Source organism: Hyla sarda, chromosome 9 (genome assembly GCF_029499605.1).
Source record: "Hyla sarda isolate aHylSar1 chromosome 9, aHylSar1.hap1, whole genome shotgun sequence".
In the NCBI taxonomy this organism is placed as follows: Eukaryota; Metazoa; Chordata; class Amphibia; order Anura; family Hylidae; genus Hyla; species Hyla sarda.
The window spans coordinates 20,793,668-20,809,350 of NC_079197.1; the positions used below are offsets into that span (position 1 = coordinate 20,793,668).

The 15,683-nt window shown below is 45.9% G+C and overlaps 1 protein-coding gene across 1 annotated transcript; it reads left to right on the plus strand.

Annotated features, from left to right (window-relative positions):
• Nucleotides 1-3,999: 3,999 nt before the first annotated feature.
• ATP6V1G1 (ATPase H+ transporting V1 subunit G1) lies at nucleotides 4,000-15,682 on the plus strand. The gene is made up of 3 exons (XM_056539834.1): nucleotides 4,000-4,197; nucleotides 6,600-6,700; nucleotides 15,093-15,682. Exons 1-3 carry the CDS (start codon nucleotides 4,116-4,118, stop codon nucleotides 15,264-15,266), a joined length of 357 nt encoding a protein of 118 aa, XP_056395809.1. The 5' UTR covers nucleotides 4,000-4,115; the 3' UTR covers nucleotides 15,267-15,682.
• The last annotated feature ends 1 nt before the right edge of the window (nucleotide 15,683 follows it).

Here is a 15,683-nt window from a genome sequence, read left to right on the forward strand (position 1 = left end):
CACATAAGAGCGGGGTCACATAAGAGTGGGGTGACATAAGAGCGGGGTGACATATGAGAGGGGTCACATTTGAGAGGGGTCACGGGGTCACATAAGAGCGGGGTCACATAATAGAGGGGACACATAAGAGCGGGGACACATAAGAGAGGGGTGACATAAAAGCAGGGACACATAAGAGCGGGGACACATAAGAGAGGGGTGACATAAGAGCGGGGACACATAAGAGAGGGGTGACATAAGAGAGGGGTCACATAATAGCGGGGACACATAAGAGAGGGGTGACAAGAGCGGGGTCACATAATAGCGGGGACACATAAGAGAGGGGTGTCATAAGAGCAGGGTCACATAAGAGCGGGGTCACATAAGAGTGGGGTGACATAAGAGCGGGGTGACATATGAGAGGGGTCACATTTGAGAGGGGTCACGGGGTCACATAAGAGCGGGGTCACATAATAGCGGGGACACATGAGAGAGGGGTGTCATAAGAGCAGGGTCACATAAGAGCGGGGTCACATAAGAGTGGGGTGACATAAGAGCGGGGTGACATATGAGAGGGGTCACATTTGAGAGGGGTCACGGGGTCACATAAGAGCGGGGTCACATAATAGAGGGGACACATAAGAGCGGGGACACATAAGAGAGGGGTGACATAAGAGCAGGGACACATAAGAGCGGGGACACATAAGAGAGGGGTGACATAAGAGCGGGGACACATAAGAGAGGGGTGACATAAGAGAGGGGTCACATAATAGCGGGGACACATAAGAGAGGGGTGACATAAGAGAGGGGTCACATAATAGCGGGGACACATAAGAGAGGGGTGACATAAGAGCGGGGACACATAAGAGCGGGGACACATAAGTCATCAATGCTCTGCTGACTCCACAACTGCAGAAACCAAACCTCATCTGGCATTAAAGTAGCACTTTGGCACATAAGTACTTATCCCCTATGCACAGAATAGGGGATTAGTATCAGATCGCAGGGGGTCCGACCGCTGGGACCCCCTGTGATCTCTTGCTCGGCACTCAGGTTCTCCCCATACATACGACCTTGTTTTGCACACTGGTTGGAGGCACAGTGGTTGGGAAACACTGCGTCAACAATCGTTGAAGAGACTAGTGTTATATTCTCATAGCTACCAGCAGGGCGGCACCCTTCAGTGACCATATGCAGTGATGTTGCCCCAATGAATTATAATATTGGGGCACCCTGCAACCTGTGGCTCTAACTACTCTGAGACTACAACTCCCAGCATGGCCTGTGCAGAAGACAATTTGCTGACCTATATGCCTGGAGGGGACTGTGAGATAATCCCGTGTGGGGGAGAAAGGAGGGTGCAATAGGTTGTCAGACAGTAGACCCCCCCCCACACACACACAATCACACACTTTCCATAAGTCTGGTAACCCAGTGGTCGGTCAAACGGTTGGACCCCCACGATCCCGGTCTGGCACTCCGGCTCTCCCCATTCACAGAGCGACATCTGCGAGCTGCGGTGCAAGGCAGGAGATTACGGGTGGGTCCAAGCAACCCCCACGATCAGACACTTGATAAGTACTTATGTACCAGAATTCCCCTTTAAAGCAGGGTCAATCACACTAACCTGAATATACAGGTAAATAGTGCAGGTGACCCTGTTTCTAACGCTTCTTACTAGGAGATTATCGGTGCAGAAGTTCAGATATTGGAGATATTGGTCTTAAAACTAGAACCCAGGTCTAACATCCTGTCACTCACAATAAAGTGTACCTGTCATTAGCAAAAACCTTTTATATAATGTAGATAATACCATTATATGTATATTTGTAATACATTGGTCAAAAAACATTTTGTCCCTGCACCTATTGCCAGTGTTTCTCTGTGAGGAAACCAAATACATGAAGGGAGGGTGGACAAGCAGGGCTCTGTACACTGAGGACAAGCAGGGCTCTGTACACTGAGGACAAGCAGGGCTCTGTACACTGAGGACAGGCAGGGCTCTGTATACTGAGGACAGGCAGGGCTCTGTACACTGAGGAAAAAACAGGGCTCTGTACACTGAGGAAAAAACAGGGCTCTGTACACTGAGGACAAGCAGGGCTCTGTACACTGAGGACAAGCAGGGCTCTGTACACTGAGGAAAAAACAGGGCTCTGTTCACTGAGGAAAAAACAGGGCTCTGTACACTGAGGACAAGCAGGGCTCTGTACACTGAGGACAGGCAGGGCTCTGTACACTGAGGACAGGCAGGGCTCTGTACACTGAGGCAAAAAACAGGGCTCTGTACACTGAGGAAAAAACAGGGCTCTGTACACTGAGGACAAGCAGGGCTCTGTACACTGATGACAAGCAGGCTCTGTATACTGAGGACAAGCAGGGCTCTGTACACTGAGGACAAGCAGGGCTCTGTACACTGAGGACAAGCAGGGCTCTGCACACTGAGGACAAGCAGGGCTCTGTACACTGAGGACAAGCAGGGCTCTGTACACTGAGGACAAGCAGGGCTCTGTACACTGATGACAAGCGGGCTCTGTACACTGAGGACAAGCGGGGCTCTGTACACTGAGGACAAGCGGGGCTCTGTACACTGAGGACAAGCGGGACTCTGTACACTGAGGACAAGCAGGGCTCTGTACACTGAGGACAAGCAGGGCTCTGTACACTGAGGACAAGCAGGGCTCTGTACACTGAGGACAAGCAGGGCTCTATACACTGAGGACAATCAGGACAGTGTGCACTGAGGCACTATAACATGCTCCCGGTGCATTGCCGTAGAATGAGATTTGCCATAGAATGAGATGGTCCGCCTCCATCACATCCTATTGGCTCTCTCTTGTCACGTGACATATTTAAACGTCATGCATCGATGCGCACAGTAGTGTCAGTTTGGCTATCACAGGGAGAGGATCTCCTCTCCCTGTGATAGCTGAAGCTGTACGGAGCTCTCATGGCCTCTGTGGCCCGACAGAAGTTCACACATGTACGCAGCTCATACGGCTGCCTCATATACACTTACTCTATTATTACATGTACTGTTGATCCACAGCGCTATCGGGATCCCTATGCCCGATGGTGCTGTCATCAGTGTGCGTCCCCGCGAGAGCCCCACGCCCGCAGCTCTACTCCCCGTCCCCCGCAGCTCTACTCCCCGTCCCCCGCAGCTCTACTCCCCGTCCTCCGTCCCCCGCAGCTCTACTCCCCGTCCTCCGTCCCCCGCAGCTCTACTCCCCGTCCCGTTAACGCTCAGGGAGCGGGGAACAGAAAGTAGAGCATCGGGCGCAGGTAAAGTAGTACTGCGCATGCGCAGCACTACGCGAATAACTTTACCTGCGCCCGATGCTCTACTTTCTGTTCCCTGCTCCCTGAGCGTTAACCGGTCCCTGCTTGTCCTGCCCTCACTTCCTGTGTTTTGTCTCCTCATACAGACACACAGACAATAGCTGCAGAAACTGCCTTTTTTCACCCAAAAATACAAATTTTTTAACCAATGTATATTACAAATATACATATAATGGTATTATCTACATTATATAAAAAGTTCTTGTTAACGACAGGTATACTTTAAGCACAGTAACTCTGAGTCAGCGCGGTGATCACATGACCCAGTTACAGTAATGAAATTCATAGATGCAGCTGTGCTGGAATACAACAAATAGCGCTTAGGGCGCTTTATGACTAGTCATAGTGATATGGGTAACAAAAAAAGAAGAAAACTGGAGTGCTTCTCTGAATTCTATAGCAGAGTTTCCCAACCAGGGTACCTCCAGCTGTTACAAAACTACAACTCCCAAGCTGGAAGTAGTTTTGCAACAGCTGGAGGCACCCTGGTTAAGAAACACTGGTTTATGTGCATAACATGTGATGTTCTAAGAACTCCCATAGGTGTAACGTGTAGGTTTTCCACATAATTTATAACTACAACTCCCAGCACGACGTCTATAACAGAACATTCTGGGGAGACATCACGTGACGCTGACCACGTGACCAGTCACAGGTTCTGTCATTAGGGCGGGCACCGGGAGTGATGAGGGGTCACGTGATGCCGCAGTGACGTGTCTGGTCATCTGACACGGAGGAAGAGAAGGAGCTTACTTACTTAGACGCTGTGTGAGAGCGGAGAGCCGGCGACCATCATGGCGAGTCAGTCAGCGGGGATCCAGCAGCTGCTGCAGGCGGAGAAGAGGGCGGCAGAGAGAGTGGCGGAGGCCCGGAAACGTGAGAGCGCTAGTTACCATGGTTACCAGTCGTGTGGGGACTGGGGGGGGGCTCCTGTCTGACAACCTGTTGCATTTACCCCTCCCCCACACGGGATTATCTTCTAGTCCCTTCTAGATTTATAGGGGGAGATTCATCAAAACCTGTGTAGAGGAAGAGTGGTGCAGTTGCCCATAGCAACCAATCAGATCGCTGCTTTCATTTTTAACAAGGCCTTTGAAAAATGAAAGAAGCGATCTGATTGGTTGCTATGGGCAACTCAGCAGCTTTTACTCTGCACAGGTTTTGATAAATCTCCCCCATAGAGCAGAGAGTTGTCTGCTGCACAGGCCATGCTGGGAGTTGTAGTGACAGAGTAGTTAGAGCCACAGCTTGCAGGGCGCCCCTTTTATTGTAATTCTTATGGGCCCTGGAGGGCGCCGCCCTGGTGGTAGCTGTGAGACTATAACACAAGTGTCTTCAGTGATTGTCAGGGGTGGCGTTTCCCACCAAGTGTACCTCCAGCTGTTGCAAAACTACAACTCCCAGCATTCATGACCCACCAAAGGTTGAAGACTATTACTGTAATTCAGTGTTTTCCAACCAGTGTGCCTCCAGCTGTTGCAGAACTACAACTCCCAGCATGCCCGGACAGCTGAAGATTGAGTAATATTGCTCTACTTTAGTGTTTCCCTGCCAGGGTGCCTCCAGCTGTTTCAAAACTACAACTCCCAGCATGCCCATACGTTCGAAGGTTGGGGAATGTTTCACTAATGCAATGTTTCCCAACCAGGGTGCCTCCAGCTTTTGCAAAACTACAACTCCCAGCATTTCCAAATGTTGAAGACTATTACCATAATTCAGTGTTTTCCGACCAGTGTACCTTCAGCTGTTGCAGAACTACAACTCCCAGCATGCCTGGACAGCTGAAGGTTGAGTAATATTGCTCTACTGCAGTGTTTCCCAGCCAGGGTGCCTCCAGCTTTTTCAAAACTACAACTCCCAGCATGCCCAGACATTCAAAGGTCAGGGAATGTTTCACTAATGCAATGTTTCCCAACCAGGGTGCCTCCAGCTGTTGCAAAACTACAACTCCCAGCATGTCCGGACAGCCGTTGGCTGTCCGAACATGCTGGGAGTTGTAGTTTTGCAACAGCTGGAGGCATACTAATTGGGAGAGACTGCATTAGAGCAATAATCCCTAACCCTTTGCCTGTCCGGCCATGCTGGGAGTTATAGTTTTGCAACAGCTGGAGGCACACTGATTGGGAGAGACTGCATTAAAGCCATAATCTCCAACCTTTGGCTGTCTGGGCATGCTGGGAGTTGTAGTTTTGCATCAGCTGGAGGCACACTAATTGGGAGAGACTGCATTAAAGCTATAATCTCCAACCTATGGCTGTCTGGGCATGCTGGGAGTTGTAGTTTTGCAACAGCTGGAGGCACAATGCTGTTCTAATGTGTATCTGAGTCTCTCAGGACGTGATGGAGTTGTAGTTCACCAACAGCTTTAGAGCCATATGCATTACATTGCAGAACAATTGTCGAGTATTGTGTCCAATTCTGGGCACCTGTGTATAGGAAGGACATGGCCGTAACTGGAGAGGGTGCATAGGAGGGCGACTAAGATAATTAAAGGGGTACTCTCGTGGAAAACTTTATTTATTTATTTATTTATTTTTTTATCAACTGGTGCCAGAACAGATTTGTGAATTACTTCTATTAAAACATCTTAATCCTTCCAGTACTTTTAAGGGGCTGTATACTACAGAGGAAATGCTTTCCTTTTTTGATTTCTCTGATGTCACGACCACAGTGCTCTCTGCTGACCTCTGCTGTCCATTTTAGGAACTGTCCAGAGCAGGAGAAAATCCCCATAGCAAACATATTCTGCTCTGTACAGTTCCTAAAATGGACAGCAGAGGTCAGTAGAGAGCACTGTGGTTACAGAAGAGAAATCCAAAAAAGAAAAGCATTTCCTCTGTAGTATGCAGCCCCTAATAAGTACTGGAAGGATAAAGATTTTTTAATAGAAGTAATTTACAAATCTGTTTAACTTTCTGGCACCAGTTGATATAAAATAAATGTTTTTCACTGGAGTACCCCTTTTAAGACGCCGATCTCATGATCAGACACCAAGTAGATAGGTGACTGTAGGATAGGTGATCTATAGCATTGAGCCGTGTGCGATGAGTCAGGGCCACATGCCAAGTGTTGCAGCCTTCCTCTGTCTGCTGTGTCACTTCAGGAGCTGAGGATGTCGTTCCTTGGCTCCAGGGTGAAGGCGGGTGCTCCTCAGACAGCGGCAGTGGATAGATGATACAAGACATTTACACGGCCCTCTTCCTGATGATTCTCAGTATCTTCGCCATGTCATTAAGTGGCACCCATCATCCCACTACTCCCACTTTCTTCTTTTCCAGGAAAGAACAGACGTCTGAAACAAGCCAAGGAGGAGGCCCAGGCTGAGATTGAGCAGTATCGGCTGCAGCGCGAGAAGGAGTTCAAAGCTAAAGAGGCTGCAGTATGTATTATGTCTGTACACCTACAACAGGCTTAAAGGGGTACTCCAGGGAACTGAACGTATCAGACACTTATCTCTCAGCCACATGTGGGGGTCTGAATGTTGGGACCCCCGCAATCTCTTTAATGGGGCCTTGGTTAATTACACACTTCGGTGCGCTCCAGCCCCCACCTTCTTTGCCTAGAGCAAGTGATGTCCCACTCAGCCAATCACTGGCGACAGAGCAGTCCCACCCCAGGCGATGGTTGGCTGAACAGGCAGTCACTTGCTCTTGTCCAAGAAGGTGGGGGCCGGATTATGCTGAGGATAGGTAAGTGGCTGGTGGTCTGTACAGGGGATCACGAAGGGTCCAACCGGTCAGACCCTCCACAGTCAGACACTTATCCTCTATCCTGTAGATAGAGGATAAGTGTCCGTTAAGTTCAGTCCCACAGAGTACCCCAGAATGGTATTCCAGTATTTAAAACGTATACCAGATCCACCAGGTAGGGGACAAGTGTCTGATCACAGGCTGTCTGACCTCTGAGACCCCCAGTGATCGCCAGACCGGGGCCCTGAATCTCCATGCTGCATGGAGTGGTGTATAAGCTTGTACTTCATGCATTGTCCCTGGTAGAATCAGAGATATCTAAGTGATATATTCAGGGATCTCCTGAGAAATATTTTTACATTTAAAACTGCGTGCAGTCGTGGACCCTCGGCCAGTGCTGGTCCCTGCTGTCACTGCTCTGCCTACTCCATACCTATAGTAAATGCCCGCTTGGGTCACCATTGTAGTCATTGACTGGCTGTGTGGGCATTTCTTATCTGTTAGGCAGGATGCCCTGACAGCAGGGACCAGCACTGGCAGGAGAATGGAGGCTGGTTAGTCCATTTTATTTTTCCCTGACAGTTTTTAGGGCACATGCAGTCCTCCAGGAGTTTGATTCCTGCACTGAACATGCGTCACAATCTTCATTCATGGTGCACGCGCAGAATTTCCACACGGGTCACCGCTGGCAAGTAAGCCATGTGTGAGTAGAGGCGTTACGTTGACCCCGTGCCAAGCCTCTGACCACATTAAAGTAATTTTTTCGAAGAAATAAAGCCACCAACAACTTATGTCCTGACACTAATAACTACATTGTCTGCGGTTTTATACACTCAAATATGACGGATGCGTTTTAAAACAGGATTACCCCACAATTGGCCTTTGGCTGATAACCTGCAATCAATAAAATATAAATCAATAGAAGACGGTTTTTAAAGTAAAATTGCGCATACTATTTGTGTGGGGAAATTGATAAGAAAACCGCAATTTTGTTTTCATGCTGTACACTTTACGGTAAAATGGACATATTTTCTTTATTCTGTGGGTCAATACGATTAAAATTATATCCATGATTACATTCTATTATTGTACCGCTAAAAAAAAAAAAATTGCAAACTTTTTAACCAAATTAGCGCATTTTTTATTTTTGCGCTGTGATCTGTACTTTATTTTTTTTTTTTTTATTATTTATTTTTTTTATACCACATTTGTATATATAAAACTTTTATTACATTCATCATTTTTTGGGGAATAAAATGTTATAAAAAAGCAGCAAGCAGCAATTTTGGACTTTTTTTATTTATTTATTTATTTGTTTATTTTTACGTTCACCGTACGGGATAATTAACATTATCTTTTAATACGGATATTTATGCATGCGGTGATACTAAATATGTTTATTAAAACATTTATTTTTACATTACAATTTACATTTTTATTGGGGGAAGGGATTTTTCAAATTATTATTTTTTTTTTACACTTTCATAGTCCCCATAGGGGACTATTTATAGCAATCATTTGATTACTAATACTGTTCAGTGCTATGCATAGGGCATAGCACTGATCAGTATTATCGGAGATCTTCTGCTCTGGTCTGCTCGACCTCAGACCAGAGCAGAAGACCCCTGGAGATGGACAAAGGCACGTGAGCCATTACAGATGATCGGATCACCGCGGCAGCGATGTGGGCGATCCGATCATGGATTTTTCTGTGCGCACTCCGGCAGATGCCGTGATCTGTATTGATCACGGCATCTGAGGGGTTAATGGCAGACATCCGGGTGATCGCAGATGTCGGCCATTACTGGCGGGTCCCTGGCTACGATCAGCAGCCGGGAACTGCCTGGCATGACGCGAGCACCGATGCTTGCGGTCATGTACAGGGCATAAATGTACGTCCTGGTGCGTTAAGTACCACAGCACCAGGACGTACATTTATGTCCTGCGTCATTAAGGGGTTAAGTGGTATTCCAGAATTTAAAAATGTATCCCCACAGGATAGAGGATAAGTGCCTGAGCGCTAGCACCCCGACCCTTAGTGCTGCATGAAGCGTGGGGTCGGCACATACTCCGTGTATTGTCTATGTGAGCGCAGGAGATCACTATAAACCTTACCCAAGACTTTTTCCAGTTGAAAAGAATAGGAGGTGATTACCCCCCTATGACCCCCATTAGCAATCTTTGGGTCTATCAGCACTGGGGGAGGGTAAACATGGCAGATCTTTCTTAATATATTTTAACTGTAATGTAAAATCAGATCAAAGCATATGAGGCGCTAAAGGACGTTCCGGGATATTGTTTGAGTTTTCTGTTTAGTGGTTTTTTAAATACTGTAGGAGCAGAATCCCTTGTGATGTCCTCCTCCCCTCCGCACATATTCCTTCCCTGTGGCGCTCAGTCATTTGTTCCACTTGAAGTTTTCTCATATTAACATTTTATGTGACCTTGAAAATTCCAGAAAATGAATGGACAGGTCCTGCAAGTTACATTAAGGAAAAGCATTGGGACTTGACAAACAAAAGCTTGGTGAGCCGGATGTGTAGTGGATGTGGCAGGCGGCATCGCTCGCTGATTCTCCCGCACACATTCATTATAGTACAGGCCTGAGAGCTGCCATCAGTCTTCTCAGGTGTAAAATGAAATATCTCTTTGTCTCTGTGTTATGGAAATAAGATTGGGCTGTAATTGTATTTGGTTATATGATGATTCGCATTACTCTTTCTGATTCTTATTGCTTTGCGAAAATTTATTATATCATGTACTTAATCATTCGCATAGTTACCTTTAGGCTGGGTTTCCACTTTGGCAAAAACGTCAATAAAAATGCTGCGGCCAGAGGTTAGCTGCAAGTCAATAGGGAACTGCAAAAATGCAATATCCACTTGGCGTTTTTAAGTTTGGGTTTTTATTTTATTTTATTTTTTTATCCTTTTTTCAGCAATTTTTGGCTCTTTTTCCAAATTGACCTCTTGCTGAGAGTTGGTATTTTTTTTTTAATTAAAGAAAATCTTGGCGTTTTCCTCCCATAGAGGTATATGGGAGTGAAAAAACACAAAGAAAAACCTGATGTGGGTTTTAATTTTGGCATTTTTTGCATGTGGTTTTTATTCTTTTTTGGACTATAGTGATCCAAAAAAAAAATGACGGAGATACCTTCTTTAATAAAATTTCGTAGGGTACCAATAATAAAAAAAAGATACAGTAATGGTGGAAAAAAATGTAACTACATTTCTTTTTTGTAACCAAATTTTTATAAACTTTTAAAAAGGGATCAATTTGTGGGCGTGCGGGGACCTAAAAATGTAGCCAACAATAATAAAAATTTAGAAAGGGGCCATTTAAATGTAAAAATGTTATAATCAATTTTGTTAAACTTTTTATTAATGTATTTTAATAATGTGTTGAATAAAATGTGTGTTTAACTTTTATTTTCTTTTTTAAATTATTCTATGATGGGACTAGTAGTACTTGTACTAATTGACAAATCGCACAGGGTGTCACTTCTGACGCCCACTGTGATCCTCCTGTCTAATGTATAGATGGGGGCGGGTATATATATCCATATTTCCAGCAGAGAGCTGTGATTGGCCAGATGATTCCAGCCAATCACAACTCTCTGTGGGAAATATGAATAGGTGTGTATATATACGTCAGTGCAGGGGACCATAGACGAGCGGCCACCCGCATCTATATGTTATACAGGAGGATCACAGCGGGTGTCAGGAATTACATCCGCTGTGATCTTATCTTAACTGCAGGTAGTACTGCTATCAACATGGAGCACACTCTGCTCCATGCTGGGAGCTGTAGGTGTCAGAAGTTACACTCGCTGCGATCTGTCTATTAGTAAAGATATTACAGCTCCCAGCATGGAGCAGAGTGTGCCCTATGTTGGGAGCAGTAGTACTACAGTAAGGGACAAATCGCAGAAAGTGTCACTTCTGACACCTGTTACGATCATCCTGATGGGAATTTCTGGACTCAGCTGTGCTCACGGCTACAGAGCCAGGAGAACAGCTGATGCCGAGCAGTAGATATACGTGGTATATCTACTGCCCAGCAAGAACTTACAGTGAGCCAGCAATGTGTATACAGTAAACACATTGCTGGCTCACTTAACCCCATACTAAGCTGTGCGATATGTGCAAGCCCAGTAAGGAAGGAGTTAACTTACACTGCTGGACAGTGTAGGTTAACCCTTTGGGCGGTATACACTATATACAGCTATCTATAGATAGCTGTATATAGTGTATACAGAAGACTAAGAAGGTCCCCTTACCTCCCTCCAGTCCCGGCTGGGTCTGTGTAGCTCCGCCCCCCTAGTGATGACATCATTAGGAGGCAGAACTTCAGCCTGGAGCCAGGCTGGTAAGTCTGAGGCTCTGTTCACATTGTACGTTTTGTAAAATGTGAACAGACCTTTCTGGCAGTGTCTTCCCAGACAGGGAGACTCCAGTGCTAAACTGCCTTTGGCTGTCTGTGCATTCAAGGATTTGTAGTTTAGCAACAGCTGGAGTCTCCCTGTCTGGGAAGACACTGTCAGAAGGGTCTGTTCACATTTTACAAAACCTACAATATGAACAGAGCCGCAGACTTACCAGCCTGGCTCCAGTCTGAAGTTCTGCCTCCTAATGATGTCATCACTAGGGGGCGGAGCTACACGGACCCAGCCGGGACTGGAGGGAGGTAAGGGGACTTCTTAGCTGTGTATAGTGTATACAGAAGACTATCTATAGATAGTTGTATATACTGTATACCGCTCAAAAGGACTATAGCAGCAGGGAGTCCTGTCAGTCTGGTGACGGGATTCCCAGCTCCTGTATAGTATACACAGGTACACTATGTACCCCTATATACTATACAGTCGGGGGAGGTGAGTAGTGATGCTATACATCCCTCCTCATCTCCTTACACTCAGCATCTGACCCACAGAGTGGTACCTGAAGGCAGTGAAAAACTGCCACAGGGTACAAATTTGGCTGTTTCCACGCACCAGGAAAAACTCCAGAAAAACTGCAAAAACACAGGAAAAAGCTGTGGCAGTGTTTCTGCTGTTTTTGCTGGCATTTTTTTTAGGTGTTAAAAAAATAAATAAAAAAGTGGAAACCTAGCCTTATGGATCAATTGTGCTTGAAGCCTCCAGCTAGATTGCTTTCCAAAGAAACATAAACCAGAAAAGGAGATTGTAGATGCTTTCTCGCGGAGATGCTTCACAGCGCTCCGTGATATTTCAGGTAGTTGGGCACTGTCAGATACAAAAACCTTTCATATGTTGTAAAGCATGCAAAAATCATAAGGTTTTGCAATTGCTTTCATTAGAAAATTTTTAGTATTTCATACTGAAGAAGCCCCCCCCCCGCCTGCTTGGACACATACTTGTCCTGCTGTGTCCATGCGTCATCACCTATGTCATGGACACACTTCCTTGATTGACAGCTGTGAGTGCAGGGCTCAGAGCTGGAGGAAAAATCCTCTCACTGTCATCTTGTGTTCCGCTACTATCAGTGAGGACAAGCTGGGAGTTGTAGTTTTGCTAATGCTAGGGGAGATGTGAGCAGACAGCATACTGAGGGAGGGGGCGGAGACCTGCACAGTGAGACCACGCCCCCTCCCTTTGAGAGGAATTCAGATTAGTGAGCTAAATTAAAAGTGTAATAAAAAAATAAATTAAAGGTGCTAGACACATAAAAATTAGATGTACATGGTCAGGATTAGATACTGAGTGGTATATTAAAAAAAAAGAACATTTTGTTGGATCTCACGGGTACGCTTTAAGCAAAACTTTGTAGCCCTATCGTTTGGTTTTCCAAACTACAAAACTACAACTCCCAGCGTGCCTGGACAGCCAAAGGTTGGGATCTATTACCCAAATGCAGTGTTTTCCAACCAGTTTGTCTCCAGGTGTTGCAAAACTACAAATTCCAGCTTATCTGGACAGCCGAAGGCACGCTGAGAGTTGTAGTTTTGCAACAGCTGGAGGCACACTGTTTGGAAAACTCTTCCCTATAGGCTTTAAACTAGTTTGAAGGCTTTGGATTGTCTACAGGACCATATGCTTATTTTTCCCCATAGAGGTAAAGTATGACCTTTCCTTGCTCCTTGGCAGCTCCCTTTCTGCCATCATAGCCCTATAACTTTTTCCTCATTTGATGGGGGATGGGCTATGTCAATAGGCCAGGTAGTATGTTGGCCACCGCATGGTTTCACTTGCATGTGGTTGTAACATAGGCCCTGAACCACCGACACAACCGGCTCCCTTCAGGTGGGGAGGAAGGTTATAGGGCTGGGTCAGTATGGAGCAGAAATGGAGCCATCAGGGAGCAAGGAAAGGCAATACTTTTTTCCTTTCTTAGACATGTGATAGTTGACAGCTGAGCACTCATTCAGCAGACAACTATCTCCTCTGATCCCTTCATATACATGAACGCTTGGCTGGGCCAAGCTTTGTTTTAAATAGAGAGAGAGAAAACACCTGCACATTCTGTCTCCCAGTTTAATCTTTTGGGGGAGAGTCAGGAGGCCATACATATAAGACAGCTGGCTGATCCGATCAATTTTAGTGGCCAATATTCTTCTAATGTATATGAGGACCTTTAAACCAGATGTTATACACACTGCAGTGGTGTACATTGAGGGAAAGGGGCCCCAAAGCAAATATTGAACTTCACCTCCTATTATGGGGTCTGATTTTACCCCCCAGGACAGAAAGGTCTGGTGTTTATTTCCCCTTTCTTCCCATGACCCGATGGTCATAACCCCCTCCACTCATTTGCAATAATTTAAATTCCAGTTTCCTGGATAGAGGAGTTTTTTCACAGTGTCTTACCATTGGAAAAAGGGGTCTCTTCATCCAATCACTGCAGGCTGTTCTGTAACCCCCTCCTCTCGGTTTTTATGCTGCAATCTGATAGGACAGGAATGAGCACAGAGGAGTGCTCATTTTCTATCCTCATTTTCTAGATTTTGTCTTTGCTTCAGCTGAGACAAAGATGATGCTGCAGCCGGACAGGATTATGTTCTATATGTTATAGTGACCCCTTGTGGTCTTTTTTATAAGCGATGATTTCTATAAAAAGGAGATAAAATTTCTTATGAAATATAGAAGAAAGGTTAATGTTTTGCCAAGATGTACAACATATAATATATTATTGAATTTGTCAGTGTCCATTTAAAAGGGGTGCTCCGCCCCAAGACTACTTATCCCCTATTCAAAGTATAGGGGATAAGATGTCTGATCGCGGGGGTCCCGCCGCTGGGAACCCCCACGATCTCTCCTGCAGCACCCCTGTCATCTGGGGTACGGAACGAACGTTGCTCCGTGCCTGATGACTTGTAATGCAGAAGGCTTGTGACTAGAGATGAGCGAACTTGCAGTAAATTTGATTCGTCACGAACTTCTCGGCTCGGCGGTTGCTGACTTTTCCTGCATAAATTAGTTCAGCTTTCAGGTGCTCCCGTGGGCTGGAAAAGGTGGATACAGTCCTAGGAGACTCTTTCCTAGGACTGTATCCACCTTTTCCAGCCCACCTGAAAGCTGAACTAATTTATGCAGGAAAAGCCAGCAACCGCCGAGCTGAGAAGTTTGTGACGAATCGAATTTACTGTAAATTCGCTCAACTCTACTTGTGAATCCACGGCCTCACCCTCTCTCAATGCAAGTCTATGGGAGGGGGCGTGGTGGCCATCACGAGCCTCCGGCCCCTGCATCGCCAGTCATCAGGCACGGAGCAAAGTTCACTCCGTGCACCAGATGACTGGGGGTGCTGCAGGAAAGATTGTGGGGGTTCCCAGTGGCAGGACCCCCGCGATCAGACATCTTATCCCCTATACTTTGGATAGGGCACAAGATGTCTAGGGGCAGAGTACCCCCTTTTAAGTGTGCAATTTCCCTGCAGCTCCTCCGCAGGTGCAATTGAGCATTACACAGTGCCCATTCAGATCAATGGACAGACCCTCCAGATATATAGGTCTTTTAGGACTTTCCTAAACTGTATATTTCCTTTTTTATATAGGAATCTGTCCCTCCTTATATTGTAATATCTCTTCTTGATTTATAGGTGTTTTGTTTTTTTTATCTTTCAGGCTTTGGGCTCTCACGGTAGCTGCAGTGAAGGAGTGGAGAAGGAAACCACCGAGAAGATCATCGTCATACAGGAGAACTATCAGCAAAACAAGGAGCTGGTTGTAGAGCAGATACTGTCCCTAGTGTGCGATATAAAGCCAGAGATTCACATCAACTATCGTGTAAATGGTTAAAGCCCCTCACGTGTTCACGGGTCGGCTCGTCTCTCCTCCATCGCGGACCTTGGCTATTTATCGTTCCCGTGCACATGAGATGCTTTTTCCTGGATTTAGCACTGCCCCCATTGTAGTCTATGCAAAACTATAAATGTAATGGGTTAATGGAGCCACGCATGGCTCTCAGTAGGATGATAGAGATTTTACCACGAGCCTTACACAAGGGGTTAACACGACATGTGATTTCTAGTTACTTGAAAGGGGAACCAAAGATAGGAATTGCACTGCGGGGGAAAAAATAATTTGTCACGTCTTGTAGTTTTGAGGAAGGAGTATGTCTTAATCCCGTCTTCCTCAAGATTTTCTACCAGTTGTCTTTAGTTGGCATTTGCTCGTCTACCTTTTAAAATTAAAATATTTTCCATTTTCCTTCAT

What these genes read in the sequence shown, in the direction of transcription:
- ATP6V1G1 (XM_056539834.1), top strand. Translation starts at nt 4,116, where the DNA reads ATGGCGAGTCAGTCAGCGGGGATCCAGCAGCTGCTGCAGGCGGAGAAG. An exon ending in AGTGGCGGAGGCCCGGAAAC is followed by an intron (nt 4,198 to 6,599) that starts GTGAGAGCGCTA and finishes CTTCTTTTCCAG; the next exon opens with GAAAGAACAGACGTCTGAAA. An exon ending in TCAAAGCTAAAGAGGCTGCA is followed by an intron (nt 6,701 to 15,092) that starts GTATGTATTATG and finishes TTTATCTTTCAG; the next exon opens with GCTTTGGGCTCTCACGGTAG.